This window comes from Protopterus annectens, chromosome 6.part0, assembly GCF_019279795.1.
Source record: "Protopterus annectens isolate FY-2018-M chromosome 6.part0, PAN1.0, whole genome shotgun sequence".
NCBI classification, from domain to species: Eukaryota; Metazoa; Chordata; order Ceratodontiformes; family Protopteridae; genus Protopterus; species Protopterus annectens.
Genome location: NC_056737.1, coordinates 1,916,277,663 through 1,916,299,215, shown reverse-complemented (window position 1 = coordinate 1,916,299,215; position 21,553 = coordinate 1,916,277,663). Strand labels below are relative to the sequence as shown.

General features: G+C 43.1%; 1 protein-coding gene across 1 annotated transcript in view; it reads left to right on the top strand.

Moving 5' to 3' along the window:
• The window catches only part of CNPPD1 (cyclin Pas1/PHO80 domain containing 1), a 537,141-nt gene extending 515,849 nt beyond the window's left edge, over window positions 1–21,292 (top strand). Inside the window, exon 8 of the mRNA XM_044075228.1 lies at window positions 15,142–21,292. Within this exon, the coding sequence (XP_043931163.1) occupies window positions 15,142–15,849 (708 nt within the window). The 3' untranslated portion in view covers window positions 15,850–21,292. The remainder of the gene's footprint in view (window positions 1–15,141) is intronic.
• Window positions 21,293–21,553: the final 261 nt, after the last annotated feature.

Here is a 21,553-nt window from a genome sequence, read left to right as displayed (position 1 = left end):
CCGCTTTCTGATAGCAAAGCACATTCAGGGGAGTTCCAGTGTGACTGCAGACAAGCTGAGCAGATGCATCCTTCAATCTCACGAGTGGTCTCTCAATTTAGAATTGGCAAACTTGATATTCTGTCATTGGGGTCAACCTTGCCTCTGTTTGACTCCCCCCTGAACATGTGCAGCAATTACTTCACCCTCATTCCCCTTTCCCCCTCCAGGGAAGTCAACTAGAGATGCACTTCTCCACAATTGGCCTCCCGGTCTCCTGTATGCCATTCATACAGCTCCTCTAGTTCCAAAATTTTTATAGAAAGCACTCTGGTTGAAAAGCAAAGTAATCCTCATTGCTCCCTTTTGGCCTCGACAGATTTGGTTCCCCTTTCTTTGGCCGTACTTGATTCGACAACCTTGGATTCTGGACCCAGTACTGGATCTTCTGTCCCACCCGAATGGTCTTGTTCACCCAGACATTTTGAACCTCAAGCTGACTGCATGGTTGCTCCAATTCCATTAGTTGCCAGGCATCCTAATATTTCCTCTCCAGTATAACGTATCTTTTTGTCAGCTCATAAACCTTCCACTAGAAAACCTTTTAAGTAAGTGAAAGAGATTTACAATTTGGGCCCGCGAAAAGTAAATTGATCCTTTTTCTGCTTCAATATAGCATGTTTTAGATTTTTTAGCCTCTGTTCAATGCTGGAGCTGCTCCTTCCACTGTCTAAGACTACAATTGGCTCCAATTTCTAACTTTCACAGCAGTCTAGAAGAACCTTCTTTAGCCTCTCACAGGCTTTGTAAATAGTTTCTAAGAGGCATGCTTTTATTAAAACTCCCATTCAAAGATCCCACTACTCCCTGCTGTAATACATTCTCCCTTCGAACCCTCTGCAGATTGTGATCTGAAGTTTTTATCTTGGAAGACACTGTTTTTGGTAGCCTTTACTTTTCGCATGAGGATTTCAGAGATGCAGACCTTATCGTCCGAACCTCCTTATCTGATTTACAGTAAGGATAGGGTCTCTTTGTGAACAAACCCCTCCTTTCTATGCAAGATAGGATCATAGGCTAACATTAATCAGACAACTAATTTGCTGATTTTCTTCCCAAATTATTCCGACAAAGGGGAATATGCCTTGCATTTATTAGAAGTCCATAGACTATTCATTTCTGCCTTCACAAAACAAAAACACAAGACATTCTAGTCAACTGTTTTGTTTCTTTTTCCAGTACTAAGTTGGGCAAAGCAGTCAGCAAGACTACTCTCTCTAAGTGGTTGAAAGATTGCATTTCAGTCATCTATGATAAGAATAAATTAACCTTGTCTAAGCCCGTCAAAGCACATTTTATAAGGTCTCTAGCCACTTCAAAAGTCTTCCAATCTAGAGCTTCAATAGATTTTATGATTACTGGAACAAGAGTAGTGTCAAATACCTGAAGCTGTGGCAAGTACCTAACACATCTTCTCTTTCTCCTCCCTTGTCCTGCTGCTTTAGTTAGAGTTGTGAGGTTACATCTTATTTGTTGTCCTGGTGCTAGTGTGAATTTGATGACACAACTGGCTTGTGAAACTTGACATATGAGTTAATGACAACCCTGTCTGGATTCTGTATATTTCGGGCTTTGTTGTTGCTTCTAGGGTGCATTAAGTAGATCAAGCCACCTTTCTTTACAGATGAATTAGTCAGCTCTCTTCAGCTGAATCTCCGGATGTCACATAGTTTGATTTCTTTTTGATGACATTACTTAACTTTGGGTGTAAGGAAGTTTACCATTTTCCCTATTGTAGCAGTCTCAGTAGTATGTTTTACAAAGTGCAAGTGCAGGTGGGGATGGGATTGCTCTCCTTCCTAAGTATTTGATGTTCTGTAGTCCTATCTCGCCTTCATTCTTACATATGGGTTCAGGGCCGATCATCTGCTCCAACTCAACCTATTACAAAGCTCAAAGTCTCTTATTTGGCTTGTGGCTAGGTAGGTATCCCATAGTGCACTAGTACAATCCCCAGATCTCGTTTGCCGCATCTACGAGTTCAGAAGTGCTTCTTGCTTGGCCGTGGCTAAGTTCAAAACTTTTTTTTCATTATTATTCACTTTACTGATTCTTTAGCTACTTAATATTAGAAGTTAGTTATCTTATAGATAGTGTTTAGAAGTGTTTTTTGCCATTTAATTAGTTGTTGAAAACTTGTTGGCCCTTGTTGTTCTCCATTTGGTATCCTGTGTGCTAGTTTATAATACCTTTGATATTACATAGGTCCACGTTTGTGTTAGGATGTTGTTTTTCTCGCTTTTTTTATACATATATATTGTGTGCAGTGTTTTTTGCTAGTTTTTGATGCAGGTTATTTCTCTGTAGGTCCACGTCTGTATTAGGGCCTTCCTTTCTAAATTTTTAGTAATTAGAAGATTCCGTGCAGTGTTGTTTGTCTCGTACTTTGCATGCTACTGAAGTTTCTGGTCTTTTCTCCAACTTAGCTTATCCAACTATGTCCATTTAAGTTAGAGGACCTAGTCCTCTGTTATCTTTCATTTTTTCTAACAGGGCTAGGGCCGCTTAAGTTAGAGGACCTAGACCTCTTTAGTCTCTCGTTTTCTGTGTGCGTGTGTGCTTGTTAGGGCTAGGCACGTTTAAGTTTGAGGACCTCGTCCTAGTTGTGCTTGTTGTGTACCTGTTAGGGCGAGGCCCGTTTAATTTAGAGGACCTTTTTTTCCCTTGTTGATATAGCTCTGTTAAATATGTCTAGAGAGTCCAAAGACCACAAACCTTCGGGTTTCAAAAAATGCATAAAGTGCTCCCAGAAGATGTTAGTTACAGATGGCCACAGTAATTGTGTATATTGCCCCGGAGCCATTCACTTGCAGGAAACTTGTTTATTCTGCTATTCCTTTAGCTCCAGAGTTCTCCAGGAGCGGAAGAACAAGTTAATTTTGAAAGGTCTCCTCAAGCCTTCTTTCGAGGAAGACTTAGCAAGCTCTTCTTCCTCATCAAAGTCCCATTCATACAGAAAAGAGAAGGTCAAGTCGCCCAAGAGGCATTCTCCGGCACCGACTAGCGTATTGGAACCTCCTCAGAAACAATTGGAAAGTTGATAAGACTTCTACCTCCTCGGCTTCACTGTCCTTTGAGCCAGTCGAGGTTGTTGATGTTGACACTGCAGTGTCGGCCCCAAGCCTTTTGGAGCCGAATACTGAAAATTTTCATCGGAGACTGTCCAGAGATCTTTTGCTGGTCACCCCAACCTTAGGATCTCCAATTTTACAGAGATCCAGATTGCCTACCATGTCATCCAGATCCACCAAGAGCCTGTCAGAAGATGATGTGGAGAAGAGTAGTGCTTAGACTCTTGAAGTCATCTGCTTTGCCCAAATTGTTGTTGGCTTCGACCCAGTCAGTTCCGGAGCCACCTGAGTCCATCCTCCCTGTTGTGGTTCTTCCTCCGAGCCGATTCGGGCCTTCGGAGCTGGAGATTTTGGTGCCGCTTGTCGTGGAACCCTCAGTTCCAGCTCCCCTTGTGGCTGTCTCGGAGCAGAGTTCTGCTCAGACACCTTTGGCACCGTCCGTGTTGTCTAGGAGCCGAAGCTTACCAGTCGGCCCCGACAGGGACACTTGGACCTAAACCTCTTCGGTGCCGAGTCTCCCTCTTGGTGCGTCGGCTAGGGTGAGCTCAGACCCTACATTCATCTTGGAGCCGGTCACTCTGGAGTCGAGGACTACCTCAGTTTCCTCGGAGCCAGGACTGTCTTCGGAGCTGGAGAGATCTGCTTTCGAGATGCTGAGGAGCATGCTGTCTCACTCATCAACTCCGCGCAAGGGTACTGATACTCTTCCCCCTCAAGCACCGACCTCTGTCTCAGTACCTTTTCGAGAGAGAGAGAGAGCAGAGACCCGCAGCCTCAGGAGCCCCCGTTGGGTGGCCCCCAGTCTTCCGAGACCTCCCCAGAGTACCCTTCTGAGGAGCCCCCTCGGAAGAGGATATGCAAGAGGAAGCATGTAGACTCCCCGGATGAGTCCATCACTTCAGACACTGACCTCGAGTCAAAAGGGTCCCCCAAATCATCCTCTGATGATGCCTCCTTTGTAGACATCTTAGAGATCCTAAAGCAGAGAGGCGACTGGCCCACTGTCACCCCTTCTGATGAGGAGTCAGCGTACCTGAAGGCTTTCAAGTCTCAACCTTCAGCCTCTTGGGTGTCACCACCTTTTGACAAACTCTTAGACCTGGTTAGTTGAAAGGTATGGGAGACTCCTGATGCCGTGAAGCCAGTCCCCAGAAGACCCAATAAATTTCTCTCTGCCCCAAAAGAGAAAGAGTTTTTGTCCAAGGGCGTGCCTGTAGATGCCATGGTGGTGGTGGCGGCAGCGGCAGCCACTATGAAGGAGCTAGTGGAGACTTCATCTGTCTATCTGCCGAGCAAGGAGTCTTGAAAGATGGATAGATACGGGAAGCGTATCTTTTCTTCAGCGGCTTTTATTCTCAGATCACTAAACTATCTCACACATTTTACTAGGCTTCAGAGAGATCTCCTCAAGGAGTTAGGAAATGCTCTTCAAGGTACATCTACTGAAGGAATCCCTGAGAAGGGGACTGCCCAATTGTCCACCTTAAATTCCATCGTGAACTCCTCCATGATCTATGCAGCCGACGGAGCGAACAGGGCAGCGGGTTCAGGAGTTTCCCTTAGGAGACACTCCTGGATGCGCGCTTATGTCATTTTGCAGAGCCTTTCAAGTCTACCTTTACCAACACCCCCTTTGATGTTTCTTCATTGTTTGGACCTAAGGTAAAAGATACACTCACCAGGTGCGAACAAGAAGGGAAAACTCTCTCTGCTGTGGGAGTACGTTTTACCGTCCCTTCTAGACCATATCCCAAGGGTCAGAGAGGTAGTAAGATGTGGTTCAAGAACTCCCAGAGATTTTTCCCGGATGCACAGGGTGACTCCTCCTTCAGAGGCAGAGGAGGAGGAGCTAATGATAGATGTCGCCCTAGAGGCAGGGGGTTTGCAAAACCAGGGTGGCCGCGATTCTTTTTGAGGCCATCCCTATCAGTGCTCCTGATGTGGGGCCCGGCTGCACTTCTCTGGAGCCAGTCGGGGGTCGCCTATCTTTGTATCCAGAAGCCTGGCTAAACATCACCCAAGACAAATGGGTACAAAGAATAATTACCAGAGGTTACTCCATACCCTTTTCTCTTACACCCCACACTTCCAAGAAGATCCCGGTTGTTCCACCCAATCACAGGGATCAAGCAACTGTAGAAGTGCAAAAGTTGCTTGCAAAGAGAGTCATCCAAACCGTCCCCACAGACCAGATAGGATTTGGAACTTACTCCAGATTCTTTTTACTGCCAAAACATACAGGGGAGTGGAGGCCCATCTTGGACCTCAGCAAATTAAACAAATCTGTAAAGAAGGCCAAGTTCCGGATGGTGACACTGCAGTCTATACTTCCTCTATTAGGGAAAGACAATTGGATGTGCTCCATAGACCTCCAAGATGCGTACTACTATATAAAAATGGACAGAGCATCGAGGAGTCATTTATGCTTCTGGCTGGGAGCCAATCATTACCAGTTTCGTGCTCTGCCCTGTGGTCTTACCACAGCCCCCAGGGTGTTCACCAAATGTATGGCAGTAGTGACAGCTTACCTGAGATATCAAGGATTCCAAGTGTTTCCATACCTGGACTACTGGCTCCTGACCGCCACCACCAGGCACCTACTCCTACAAACCAGAGATTCCACCATCCAGCTCTGATGTTCATCGTGTTTCACTGCTGCAGTCATTACACTTGGATTATCCTGCCGTCGGGCGGGCCCGCAGTCGGCCTGAGTTCCAAAGTCTTGGTCCGGCGTCGGTTGCTGTCGTCTCTTCCCTGACATCAGTGCACCAGGGGTATATAAGAAGCAACCAACACCATTTTCTTCAGTCTTTTTTGCCGCGTGGTGCCCGAAGCAAAAGCAGTTCGCAAGTGCCAGTCGGCCGACTCCTCTGAGATTTCAAATTCGATTTCAGAACCGAAGTCTTCAATAAAGCTAAGTACCCCGTTGGGGAAACTTTTTCTTGCCACAGACCGATGTCAGTAAAAGTTAATAATTGTATTTCTTGTGGCAAGCAAATACCTCATAAGGATTTTCATTCTTACTGTATTCCATGCCTAGGCCTAGATCACGGCGTCACTAGTTGCCGGTTTTGTGCTAGATTTAACAAACACACTATTAAACGTCGGTTTGATTTTGCTCGCCATTACTTTGGGCGAAGGTTTAATTATACAATGCCGTAGGAACAATCGACGACCGGAATGCACAAAAAACGCAAATATAAAGATAAGGAAAGGCACCTGAGGCCCAAAAGTGACGAAGCCTCTTCTAGGCCAGTCGCCGGTTCTCCAGTTTTCAGTGAGGCGCTTTCGCAGCCCCTGACACCCGCTACCTCAGAACCACAGGCCGCCACTGACTCCCATGTGGAGGTGCCTAGGCCTCTGGATACTCAAGGTGTTGGACCAACGGAGATTAACCCTTCAGATGGGTCCGGAGCCGCTGAGCAAGCGTCAACTTCTGAGGGTGTTTTTAGGCCTACTCAACTTACCATTGCAACTACAACCAAGACTAAACCTACATTAAAGACAAAAAAGCAAGTACAGCATTCACCTGGACAGGCCTCCATGCCTAAAAAACAGATGCTCAAGATGGCCGAAGACTTGATAACTCTGATCAGGGGTTCCCATCCCCCTCCTGATAAAAGGCCTAGGCAGGATGCAGATTATGATTCCTCTGACCAGGTTTCAATATACTCTGATTCCTCTTCAGACCAGAGATATTCTTTACTCCCCTATGAAGATTCTGATGCTGAAGAATCAATTCCTTCAGCTTCTCCTCCTGAGGATTATTCTTTTGGGGAAAATTTACATACCGTGAGGGAGCATTTCCATTGGGAGGGCCAGGATTACTCAGAATCCAAGAAAAGGCTCAGAGACTTTCTTTTACTGCCTCAGCACAGGCCCCTTGCTATTATGTCAGTGTTAGACATTGTGCATGATGTGTTCTCTGATTCTAGTTTAAATCCTGATTCTTTACCCCCAGCTCCAGTCAAGCCAGACAGGTACTACAGAGTCCCTGACTCTCACAAATTTCTTTATAAAAACCCTGTTGCTGACCCAAAAACTATTTCCCAGGGTCCCAAAGGGGTTAAGGCTTCCACGGCTAAGATCCCAGTTCCCTCGGATAGGGACTCTAGAGCATTAGACAGATGGGGAAAGAAAGTTTACACCTCTGCAACTTTAGCAGTGAGGGCTCTAAATTGCCAGTTTCACATGCTTAAATATCAACAATACTTACTGTCTCAATTGAAACAAAAAATGAGTACAAATGCAGAACAACCTGACTATATAAGGAAATGCAGGATTTATTGCATGCAGCTGAACAAGTGGGAAAGCATACTTTGCAATATGGTTTTGATTCATTAGAAGTTTCTTGTAGAGCAGCAGTTACAGGATCTATGATTCGAAGGCATGCTTGGTTAAAAGAAAAAAGTTTACCAGATCATGTTAAGGCAAAATTATTGGATGCTCCTTTGCAGCAAGATAATTTATTTGGTATTAAGGCAGAAGAGGTATTAAAGAAAATGGAGGATAAGGCGAAATCTATGCAAACAGTGAAGGATTTCTTACAGGTACAGCCACCACGATTTAGCAGAAATTGGCCTACAAAGAATTGGTCCTTTCCAGTGTCAGACAGGTCACAAAGAGGCAGATACAGACGCCCAAGAGGAAGATCTCAGCCACAAGGATCTTGCAGACCATGACAGTGGGGTGCTTCAACCCCAAAAGGAGCTGAGGACAAGTCACAACCTTACAGGAAGCAGTCCCAATGACTTCCCCCTTCCAATGCCAAACTCTTTCCTTTTGGCAGCTCCCTTAGGGGGGAAACTAGCACTTTTTTCTCAAAACTGGCAAGCAATCACCCAAGACAAATGGGTGCTGAATATTGTGTCTCAAGGTTACAGGTTCCACTTTCACACTTTTCCAAGGCTCAAAGGAATGCCAGACCTGCCAGAAAGTCAATGGGCAGAGGCACAAAAGCAAATTACAGCTCTCATGGACATGAGAGCTATTCAAAAAGTACCACAGCAGGAAAAAGGACAAGGATTTTACTCAAGACTCTTCTTGGTACCCAGAAAGGACAAAGCCTGGAGACCCATTCTGGACCTTTCCATTCTAAATACTTTCCTGGATGTTCCGAAATTCAAAATGCTGACACTACAACAGCTCCTTCCCATGTTGGGCAAGAAAGCTTGGTTTGTTACTTTGGACCTCAAAGAGGCATACCTGCATGTCCCTACCAGACAAAATTGCAGAAGATACCTCAGATTCATAGCTGGTTCAATGCACTACCAATTCTCTGCACTGCCCTTTGGCTTATCTACTGCGCCCAGGGTCTTTACCAAGTGCCTGGCACCAGTAATTGCATTTTGCAGACAAAAAGGAATTCAAATCTATCCATATCTGGACGACTGCCTGATACAAGCAGAGAGCAAGGACATTCTTCTACAGCATCTGGCATTAGTAAAAAGATTAAGTTGCCTAGGGTACACAGTAAACGAAAAGAAATCAAAACTAGTGCCCTCACAAGAGATAATATTCCTGGGTGCCAGCTTAAATACAGCGGCCCAGATGGCTTATCTCACGCCAGACAAACAAAGACAACTGACTCAGTATTTTCAATTGATGGCAACAAAGTCCCAACTCCCTGCAAGAAAAATTCTGCAGGCCTTGGGATTCATGGCATCATGCATACTACTAATTCCATATGCAAGACTTCATATGAGGAAATTACAATGGTACCTAAAAAGTGTTTGGTCTCAACATTCTCACAGCTTGGAGACAGTAATACCAATAATTCACTGCCTACAACAGGAGTTTCGATGGTGGGCACAGGCATGTCACCTCAACAAGGGTCAGCCTTTCACTCTTCCCACAGCCAGGCAGACTTTAACAACAGACGCCTTGGATTACGCCTGGGGAGCACACATGGCAGGAAAATGTATTCAGGGCAAATGGACCACAGACCAAATGCATCTTCACATCAATCAAAATGAGATGTTGGCTGTACAAAATGCCCTTACAGCTTTCAAGGATCTTCTGCATCCAGGACAATTACTATTAAAGATGGACAACACCACTGTAATGTGGTACATATACAAACAAGGGGACACTCATTCTTACCCCCTATGCAGACAAGCCATGACCTTGTGGAACACAGCTCTAACCTATCAAGTCCATCTGCAAGCACAATTCCTGCCAGGAAAGAAAATCACTCTGGCAGACGACTTAAGCAGAAACATCATGGATCCTCACGAGTAGAAATTAAATCCACAAATCTTCAGCATGATAATGCAAAAATGGGGGTGTCCGGGCATAGATCTTTTTGCCTCACCACTGAATTACCAACTAAAAAAATTCTGCACAAGGACTTATCACACACAAGCATGGAAAGTGGATGCTCTTTCGTTCAGCTGGAAAAGCCTACATGTTTATGCCTTCCTACCTCTGCCTCTCCTTACAGGGGTATTCCTAAAAGCCAGACAAGAAAAACCACAGATGATTCTGATTGCTCCAGACTGGCCATGCCAGCATTGGTACCCAATCTTAAAGAACTTAGCTCAAGGCCCACCTTGGATTTTGCCTCAAATTCCACATCATCTGACTCAGCAAAACAATCAGATTTTGCACAGTCAGCTGAAAACCTTAAACCTGGCTGCATGGCAGATTCATTAGCCAAACAGACTACTTCTCTCTCTAAAGCTGTTATGGATGTCATTTTGGAGGCCAGGAGGCCTAGCACCAGGAAATCTTATTCAGACAAGTGGAAGGGATTCTGTGCCTGGAACCAGGCGCAAAACCTTGATCTTCTGGTCCTAACATTCCTCAGATACTACAATACTTGACTGAGATGCTGGACAAAGGACTATCCTTCTCACCCAGGAAGATACACGCTTCTGCCATTTCGGCTCATTACAATACAGATCCTCCTATTTTCTCTCATCCATTGCTAAAACAGTACCTCAGAGGGGCTAAAAACATAAGACCGCCCCGGAGAGCACCAACACCAACTTGGGACCTCAATTTCGTTTTGGAAAAGCTCACTTTGCCTCCTTTTGAACCAGACAATTCAGCAGAGTTAAAACGTATATCATGGAAAACTGCTCTGCTTCTGGCAATAACCTCAGCACGAAGAGTCTCAGAACTGCAGGCGCTAATGGCAGTGGAGCCTTTCATCATTTTCCACCTTTATGCCTAAGGTGGTATCCAGTGTGTCTCTTAACCAAACTATTCACTTGCCAACATTTTATCCAAATCCCCAGAGTAAAGGGGAGAGACTTCTACATTCCTTGGACATACACAGACAATTGCACTTCTACTTGGACAAGACAAAAGCTTTCAGAAAATCTGAATAATTGTATCATATGCTGCAGGATCACAGGGAAAGGCTATTTCAAAGCAGACCATTTCAAAGTGGATAGGACACTGTATCCGGTTCTGCTACACACAACATGGGAAACCTATACCTAGTAATATTAGACCACATTCCACCAGGGCAACTGCCACTTCTACTGCCTACCTTAGAGGAGTACTTACCAAAGATATCTTGGAAGCTGCAACTTGGAGTTCAGTGCACACCTTTACCAAGCATTACCATTTGCCTCTTTATTCTAGATCCAGAGCTGGCTTTGCCACTGCAGTGCTGCAGGGCCTCATGGCCACACCAAATCCTGTATAGAGCCAGCCACCCAAACTCAGCTTTGGGATTCTACCCAAGTGTAATGACTGCAGCAGTGAAACACGATGAACATAGTACAGTTTTGTACCTACCATAAATGTAGATGTTCGAGTGTCTTCACTGCTGCAGTCCAGGTTACCCACCCGCCAGCCCCTCTTTCTTATCTGGGACTAACCTATACTACCTATGTGGCGTATTTGCTGGTTAAGGAAGGTTTTATTTTTACCTTTTCTGTATGTTTTATTAGCAATATGTATTGCCTACCATTTTTGGGGGCACCTGCCATCTGGGGCAAGAAAAACTGAAGAAAATGGCGTCGGTTGGTTCTTGTATACCCCTGGCGCACTGACATCAGGGAAGAGGTGACAGCAACCGACGCCGGACCAAGACTTTGGAACTCAGGCCGACTGCGGGCCTGCCTGATGGCAGGATAACCCAAGTGTAATGACTGCAGCAGTGAAGACACTCTAACATCTGCATTTATGGTAGGTACAAAACTGTACTTTCCCAGCTGGGGATTTCAATAAATTGGGAAAAGTCTGCCTTATCATCCTCTCAATTTGTGACTTTTATAGGCACAGAAATAGACACAGTCACCATGCTAGCTCGTCTACCTGCAGACAGAATTCAAAGCCTCAGACAACAAATTCTCAGTCTACTTCCTCTACAGAAAGTCAAGGCAAAGACAGTGCTGAAACTCTTAGGGACCATGGCCTCCACCATAACACTAGTCCCCTCTAGCCAGATTGCATATGCGAGTTCTCCATTGGCTTCCATCTTCCCAGTGGTCCTTTCAACAACTGCCTCTCTCTTACCATATCATTGTAACAGAGTCTTGCAAAAAGGACCTTCATTGGTGGATTCAATCCGACCAGCTGACAACAGGCACTCCATTCCTTCCTCGCCAACCCGTTGCTACTGTGACCACAGATGCCTCACAGATAGGGGGGGGGGGGCATTATCTAAGCAGGACTGTCCAAGGCACATGGCAAGATCACGAGGCTCACCTCCATATCAGTGTCCTAGAGATGAGAGCAGTGCTTCTAGCATTGCAAGCACTTCAAGACTTTCTTCCTCTAAAGACAATAGCAATCCAGTCGGACAATATGTCAGTGGTATGGTATCTAAACAAGCAAGGAGCGACCAGATCTTACCCCCTTTGTCTAGAGGCTCTTTGTGTTTGGAAGTGGGCAGTATCTTCCCAATGCTTTCTAGTAGCAATGCATATCCCGGGGACAACCAATGTGATAGCCGACAGGTTCAGCAGGGCAGTCTTTATGCCTCACGAGAGGTCTCCGAATCAGGAAATAGCGGAACAGATCTTCTGCAAATGGGGACAGCCTTGCTGCGATCTCTTTGCCAGTCCGATCAACTCCAAATGCAGCAACTACTTCTCCCACATCCCCCCCTCTGGGGGAGTCACCGAGAGACGCACTTGTTCATGATTGGCCCCTGGGACTTGTTTATGCATTCCCTCCCTTTCCACTCATATCCAAAGCGATACAGAAAGCAAAGTTATTGGGAAGCAAAATGATTCTCATCACTCCGTACTGGCCTCGTCAGATTTGGTTCCCATTTCTCTGGCCTCATCTACTAGACGATCCATGGACTCTGGACCCAGTGCCAGACCTCTTGACATATATGTCAGGCTCCCTTCACCCCTGCCTCCACACCCTCAACTTGACAGCGTGGCTGCTCCACTTCCATCCCTAGTCAGGTTTTATGATTTTTCACTTGCTGTGACCCACATCCTTACGTCTTCGCATAAACCTTCCACTAGGAAGTTATACACTAGCAAATGGAGAAGGTTTTCTATCTGGGCTAAAGAAAGAAATGTAGATCCTTAGACAGCATCCATCCCTATGGTTTTAGAATTTCTGTCTGAACTTTTCCATCAGGGATTAGCTGCTGCCATAATTAGGGTCCAATTGGCAGCAATATCTAACTTTCATTTCGGACAACATGAATCTAACCTGATTTCCCACAGATTGTGTAAAACCTTCCAAAACCAAAGGCGCTACTTTGCTGAGACCTCCCTTTCAGGAACCTGTATCTTCTTGGGATCTAAACTTCATTCTGTCCAAACTAACTTCCCCGCTTTTTGAACCCGCACATTCGTGTCTTTTGAAGTTTCTGTCCTGGAAGACCTTGTTTCTAGTAGCCATCAGATCAGCTAGACGAGTATCAGAGTTACAAGCACTGTCGATTAAGCCTCCTTATTTGATTGTCCACAAAGACAGTTTCCCTTCGTACAAATACTTTGTTTATCCCTAAAGTTTGCTCTCACACTAATTTGAACCAACCATAGAATTACCTTTATTTTTCCATAATCATTCCAACACTGCAGAATACAAATTTCATCAACTTGATGTTCACAGGCAGTTATGGTTCTACCTTCACAGGACTAAGGAACTCAGAAAGTCAGATCAATTGTTCGTATCCTTTTCTGTATCTAGAATAGGTCTGCCAGTCTCTAAAGTGACCCTATCTAATTGGATTTCGAGCTGTATTTCCTTCATTTACTTCTCCAATGGAAAGAATCTACCGTTCAAGATTAAGGCTCATTCTACAATATCCCAGTCTACATCTGCTGCCTTCCAAGCCAGAGTTCAAATTGACAGTATCTATGCAGCAGCAACTTGGAGTAGAGCCTCCTTTGGTTCCACGATACTCAGGAGTGTATTCCTGTGAGCCACCCAAGAATAAGGTGCTAGGGACGCTGTCTCATATGTAAGAATGAAGGTGAGATAGGACTACAGAACATAAAGAAGTTATGTACTGACCATAACGTTCCATGTTTGTAGTCCATTTCGCCCTTCATTCTTACGAATCCACCCACCTACACCTGTCCTGGAAGGATCTGGAGACAGGATAGTGTTACCTTGGTAGGGTGGAGACCTTTCATTATTGTTGTTCTTTCTGGATAGCTTTATTTCTGTCTTTCTATAGTTTAGCAGCAAATAAGATCTGGGGATTGTACTAGTGCACTATGGGATACCTACCTAGCCACGAGCCAACTAAGAGACTTTAAGCTTTGTAATAGGCCGAGCAGAGGATCGGCTCTGAACCCATATGTAAGAATGAAGGGGCGAGATGGACTACAAACATGGAACGTTATGGTAAGTACCTAACTTTTTTTTTTATGAATGTGTTTTGCATTGTTAACTTTGTTTTGTAGTCTTTCCCAGTGCAGTGTAAATTGCTTTAAAAAGTTACTCTGAATCCATGCTTATCTCAAAGTTAAGTGTTGATTGGTTGGCTGCTACCTAGGATTTAGCTCTTACAGATTTTTTTTTAAACAGGGTCAGTGTGGTTGCATATTAGCAGCTTGATACATTTAATGCTTTAAGAGCAATGTTTAAGAAGGGTATCTTTTGTGCGCTGCATATGGCAGAGATAAATTTGCTTTTATAATAACATGGTAGAGATTGGATGCAGTTTTGTCATGTGGATTTTCCTGGTCAGTATTTGGGGGGGGGGGGGGGGGGTAGAAAGCATGTGTGTGAAAATGTGAGTTGGTGGTTCTCCTCTCCATTGTGGTGGTCAGCAACTTCTTTGTACCGTGACCCAAAGCACAGAAAGCCAAGTAGTGGCTGGTAGGGGAGAGTGATATCCACTGCTTGGAAAATTCTGAAACCCCCTGGCAAGAAGACACTGGCAGAGTTTGTAACCAATTTATAAAAACTTAAGAGACAGAAATTAAGTCCAGCATTTTAACTGTGGCAAGTTCTTTACACACCTCTGCTTTCTTACTGTTGTAGGTCAGATTGCACTATATCTGTGGAATACCATTAGCAAACCACATGCATATTAGTGTCTGTAGTAGGGTTACAGGTGTTGCAGTTCCTATCATTACTGCTGTCAAGATTAATATAATTTGTGTCCGCTACTTTACATACTTTTTGGTTCTCATCTATGAATAAGCACGTTGTTGGCCAGTGTGCTTTTTCATTTATGATCATTCATTTTAAAAACTCCTGCTTATACACGTCTAGTTTTCTGTAACCAGCATTTGGCAACTCATGGTGGCATTCCTGCCTTTGTCTTCATAAAACACGAAATATATCACATCTGCTAATTCTGATGTGGCTGTTCAGCAGTATTAACATACAGTCCTCATCAGAGCAGAACATTACTTATACACTTCTAACCAGCCTAAAGAGGATGTCCATCCATTACCTCTGAAACTGCACAACTGACTTGTTGTCGAAAGATAAAAGTAATCTGTTCCATCAAACTGAGAAATCGTTAGTGTAACTATTCATGCCTTGTCTTCCTGTAACTTGAGGTTTATTTTTTGTTTTTGCTTTTTTTTTTTCTGGGCTAATATAGAACTTGATACTTACATATTGCTCTCCCATTGTGTTTTCACAGTTTGCTTGTATATTGGGACTGGTGTATCTCACGAGTGTTGCAGTTCTGATTGCATCAGCAACTGTCCTTCGCCATGCATCTACCCTGAAGGATCCAACAACAGACTGCTTGTCATCAACCAGCGACCTATCCTCTAAGGCAGACATGGAAGTTGAGATGGTGACTCTGCTGCAGCGACCCAAGTCTTACCCATCTTCTAACTTAAGGATATTTCTAGATCCACCAGCTCGGCCTCCATCTGATCTTTACTGTTGCATGTTGGAAAATGACACCACAAATAAGCGTCATAGCACCACTGCCTCTGCTCTCTGTCTTTGGGGTACAGTCTTAACAACCCTCACTTACACCACCATCCCTACCACTCCTAAACCAGGAGGGAGGCAACATCTGTCTTCTCTTTACTGTCAGAACTGTCTTAAACTTAGGAAGGAATCAGTTGTTTCCAGCAGATGTGTGAAAACCAATCTCACTGGCATGAACCCAATTTATAAATGTGGCGCATATGGAATACAGTCCTGGGACCCTAAAGCTTCTCTCCACTGTAGTGGGTGTATGGCTCACAATGGTAGAACAAAAACAACCTTTTCATCTGTATCCAAAGATTTGTGGAAAGTAGCAGACTCTGACAGTACTGAGGAAATGAAACGGTGTTCACTGGTTGAAGCTCCTGGACTTGACAAACTCAAGTACTTGATCTTTCCTGGCTAGGGAACAAATGGCAACTGCTCGTTGAGAAATTGTTTTTGTATCAATGAAGTTCAAGAAAAGCAATTTTTTACAGCACCACCATCCTAGTGTCTAGTTTTCTTGGGCAGATTTTGTTTGGAAAGAAAGGTATCCATGATAAAAGAAATGCTTGCATGCAACATTTTTCTTTTCCCTGCATCACAAAAGCAGTTGTGGTGCAACTCAGTTAAGTTCCTTGTCTTTGAGTCAGTCCGGATTGCAGTACCATTGGCTGTTCAAACAGCCGCAGACATGCCTGGAGCTGCATTTCTGTCCCTTTCTTACAGAAATATTGCTGTCTGGGTCATTTAATTCTCTAAATATTACCCTTTTGCCACCATACTCTATTTGAACATGTGTATTCCTAGATACTGAAATAGTTAGAAGTGTTAAGTGCAGTTTAAAATACAACTAAGTTGATTTTTGTTTGGGTCATGAGTGGTGCTGGATAAGTTCTTTGCATTATTTCTTAACATTTATTTTAGGTTCTAATACATTGCCATTCTATAAAGGTTTTGAAAGTGCGTTGCAGCCACATCCATTGTATTGTGTCTGTCTGCTTTAAGTGTATTGGGATTGTAACCACAGCTGTTCCAGGTGTTAGGTGTGTGAGATTTGCAGCAATGTGCTTCAGACTTCATTTATTTACTTTTATTCATTTGCAAAACAGTTAATTGACCACATCAGAGATTTTCAGCCATGGTATGGGCCACATGGGCAAGGATAAATGCAGTATTTATGGCAACTTTAGCCAGTCAAATAAAATGTTGCTTGAGAGGTATGTCTAATAAAAACACACACACAAATTTCTAGAGGACATGCAGACTTCACACAGACTGGGATCAGGCCTGAACCAAGGACCCTGGAGCTGTGAGGAATAAGTCTTGACCCCTGAGCTGCCTTGTTGCTGCATATTGCTGACCAAAGGTTGACAGATGTCAGCATTCAGTAGTACTTTGACAATGATCTTACTTCTTGTTCTTTTACCTTGGCAGTATTTGTAGCAGTTCCCACACCCATGTCTTTGAACACCTGTGTCTCTGTGTGAGTACTTGATTCAGTATTTTTCTTGCTTTAAATTAAGGGCTATAAATTTAATACAGCACATACTTAGTTGAACTGTGGCATTCTGTAGATGCTTGGTATCACAGCTTTGCAAACAGGCTGATTTATAACTCGGTGCAGACCAAATACCATCTGCATTTTTTATTCTTCCAGAAGAGGTAAGTTCATGCACTCTTCACAATTGCAACCCTCTAAGGACATCATAGGGTGTCACAAACAGCATAATGTAATGGTACAGTGTGGTACAGAGATTAGTATTCCAAGCTTGATCTTAATACTGCAACAGTCACTTTTTTACTTGCAATAATTTAGCTTCTCATAGACCAGGTTATTACAGATTCTGGACCATTTCTAAAATATTTTCTTTTTTGTTGCAAGTAAAAAAAAATGCATTTTAAGATTAGCTGCAGTTGCACAAGTTTGCATCATATAAAGACATGGTGAGAACCTTCACTTCCAGCTCTGGAGTAGTTTAATTCACTGTCTGAATAACACTTCATCATCATCTCTTCACGTCCAGCTCTGGTGCAGTTTAATTCACTGTCTGAATACCACTGCATCTTCTTCTCTTCACGTCCAGCTCTGGTGTAGTTTAATTCACTGTCTGAATACCACTTCATCATCTTCTAAATGTTTGTGCATACCACTTTAGAAAGTGCTGACATGTTGAATTTCCTCCTTCCCAACCACCATCTGATTCTTGTCATCCAGTGGACTTTTGAAGATTTTTGTGATGTTTCCAGATAACACATCCTTATCTCCACTGACTGGACAGCACAATATAGGACCTGCTGTTATGAGCTAGTTTAGCTGCATGCTTCTGTATACCCATGATGCTCAAATGAAGTGTCTTTGTTAATTATTCTGGGCTAATGTTGTGCAGTTGTTGTTGAAGGTGCTACACTTTAGGCCACTCCATATAGGATGATTCTGTTGTGATGCTCAGTCAGTTCCCATCCTTCCATGGCCAGCTCTTCCAACCCTCTGTTCACTAGATGAATCAGAGTCATGTGGGGTATAGTGCAGGCTAGAACTTCTGTGCCATGGAACCAGCTAGCAAGAGTAACCATATTTTTCTATAGTTTGTGGATAGGTGTTTTGAAGTTTAGATTACAGATGTCCTGACAATGAACATTTCTTAGAGCCCTTGTGTGATGGTTTCTGAAAGTAAAATATTTTGAATTGGACATTTTTCATGTAGGTCTTGATGTTTGGAAGGGTGTGTCATTTGCAGTGTGTGTTTAGATTTTCCAGAATGTTTCAAGGTTTGCTGGTGTTATGAATATTTTAGAGCTCAGGAAAAAAATGTGAATTGTGGTGAAAATGGAGACATTCATTGTACTGTTTTTTTCTTTTTTTACTCAGACTGTGTACATGGATGTTTTCTTTTGCACTCCCATATAAATGATTTCTGAAATGCTTGCATGCATTTCTGGTATCTGTATTGTTTAATTAAAACAAATCGTGTTTAGGAGAGCAGTGTTTTAGAAATGGATGATGGTCGACTGTCCAGCAGAGTGACATTCACGGCCATCTTTATATATGTTTAGTATCTGGATGCCTGCTGTGCATCTGTGGCCTATAGTATAGTGTGTAAAAGCAAAAAAAGGTAGGGAGAGTGACAGTAGATGGTGTTTATGTCTTGGACAGTTTCACTCCAAACTGACTATGAAATTTGTGGATATTTGGAGATTGCGGACTATCTTTAATGTTGTTCCAGCTTGTAATGTAGAAGTTTGACAACATTATTTCCTTCAGGGTGTTCAATTAGCGGAGTAAGGTCAAATGGAAACAAGTGCAAAGTAAATAACATGTAGCTGTCTGCTGTACTTCAGCATCTGGATTTCCACTGATTCTGGATAGGAAAACAGTAGCCTTTTTTAGTAATACCAACAAAGTGGAAGAAAAGTATGTAAGTAATTCTACCCTGTGACACTGGTCAGACAGTGTGACAGAGCAAATGGAAAGCCTGAACAAAAAGGTTATCGTTAGCACATAGTGATGGTGTTACTTCATCCAAGATTTCAAGTAAGGTGTTACTATTGATACATTGTAAAGTTCCAAAGCCCCAGTTGTCTAACAGGAGACAAAGTGAAGACAGTCCAAAGGGAGGCAGAAGTAATTAGGGTGTTGCAAGGCTTCTACAAAGGGACCAAGATAAACAGACTATCCGCATACTCTGAAAGATGCATTAATTTTAATAATCTTCCTTTCTTACGGTAAAGTGGAAACATGTCTTTGTTTTTAAACAAGAAGAGGTGCTTAGGAGAAAAGGTTATACTTTGCTGCTGAATTTTAGGAGATGAGTGTGGAATACCAAGTATGAAAACCTAGCTGTAAAAAAAGGAGAGTGGTATGTTTCAGTTATTTACATGAAAGAATAGCGGAAACCAAGCCAGTGGTTGGTGCTCAGGTGAAACATGAGGTAGGAATAAACGAATCTGTTGAAAGAGAATTTTAGATGAACACAACTTGCACATGTATATTTTGGGTACAAAAACAGGCTGGCACTAACTGTTTGAGAAATTATTTTTCTATTATAATTGGATGAGAAATCCACATATTCCATCAGGCATATAGTCGGAGGTGATGTTCCTAAAGCACAGAATTTTTGTAAATTATTCTACCCCTCCTTCAAGGGACCCTGTCCAGTGATTCCACTACGTACACCCACTTGGCTGTTTTGTTTTGCTGGAGCAGGAGCTGGACATCCCTGGGCTAGGCAAAATTCCTGTAGCCCATTTCTTCATTCACGAGAAGCCCTGTAAGCCAGTCCATTCCCCCTGACAGTGAACGTTTGGTAGTACAGAGCATCTGTTTAGCTAGCTGGTCCCTCGGACTGGCCTTTCAACCTAGGCTTACTGCAGACTCAGAGTGGCTTGCCTACATGTGCACACATACATACCTAACTTGTTTCCTAACTCATTAGGCAAGTCCCAGCCCAACAAAGAGTGAGCCCAACACTACCAGTATAGTCAGGTGATACTCCAAGCTACCGTTACATGGCATCACTGCTACAGGCCTGCCAACAAACCTTCACCCCCCCAATCCCTGGGGATGACTGTGCTGGTGATAGCTGCTCAAGCTTATCCTCCCCTGTCCAGTCCCATAGATGGCCAAGAGCATGGAATTGTTAATCAGAAGGTGACCTGAGCTAGGATTGAATTCTGCAACACATTGACTACTTGGATGGCCTGCCATATTCGGGTTTACAAACTGTAAATAAGCAGGATCAATCTAGGCAGCAGTAGTTTAGTACCCTTACATGTATTGTAGTAGAAAGAGTAGTTTAGCAAAATAAGATTTTATTTTCCATTTTCCCTGGTGACTGAAGGAAATTATGGATTTTTACTTTTTTAATGCGGTTAATAATTGTACTGTAGAAGACTACAGTATCTTACTTCTGTTTTGAGCTGTTTATTAGCGTGTAGAAGCAGCTTGGATTTACCTCATGGGTACAGTATACTAAAGCAAGTTCTGCTTAAAAGGTGGAACATTTCCCCAGTTATTGGAAAGGAGTACAGCAGACCTGTTTGCTTGCCTCTATACAGGGGGCTTTTTCTACTCCACCACTTTACTTAATATCACTAGTTCCAAGTTTACTGAGCTTCTTTGTAGGTTTCAAACCTTTACAGAAATATCTGTTGCTTAAGTAAAACTCTTAAGCACACATTTGTCATCATATTGCCTGGAAAAGAAATTAAGTAAAGCTGTTTTGTGTTGGCATTATTTCTGCTGTTTCGGTCACTTGCATTCATGATCAGCCGTGGATTTCCTTGCTAAAAATCACATGTGCATGTTTTTGTACTTTGACTATAACTAAAAATTTGAGTCTGGAAACAAATTTGAACATCTAGCTGATACTTCCCAACAGCTTTGATATGGCCTCTTACATTTTTTTTTTATCTTGCTTGTAGACCAGAAATCTTCAGTGTTTCTTAGTGATTTCAAGTCAAAAACTGTATTTTCCCACAGTATTCATTTACAAAGTAATCAAAGGTGTATTGTGTGTAGTGTCATAGTTGTTGGGATGACAACAGTAAGTAAAACAAGTGCCAAAGTTCCAGTCATTTATTTGATAAGTGACCTCTTGTAGATCTTTTGACCTTCCGTGCAAAAGCAGGTCTTGAAGCAAGACCCATATTTTATATTTTATGATGTTGTAAAGCTATTGTAAAACTTAAAGTTTGCATTTTACATCAGATTTTTATTTTGTCTCTGAAAATGCAGTGGTCAAGTTATCATTTTCTGAACTGTTTTGCCTAAGTGTGGAAATTTGCTTTTACATTATAAAATGAAGGGAGAAGACTTCAGAACATTTAGTTAACCTCAGACTTCTTAATAAACTTTTTCAGTGCTGCTTTGTGTTTTTATTTTTTTTAGCTTAAAGTGGTAATGCGTGTTAGTCTGTCAGCACAGATATGTATCTAGTTGGGATCCGTGCTGATGCTCGACTGCATCTTTCATCGAATCCCAATTTGGTGAGCATACTTGCGTGAAAGTGCTGTTCACCGAAGCAGCACTTTCGTGTAAGTATGCTTGTTGTTCCAGTTGTACTACGGTGCGGTAAGGGAAAATTCCCTTTTCCCCACTGTAGTGCGACCTCGGAGTGAGAATATTA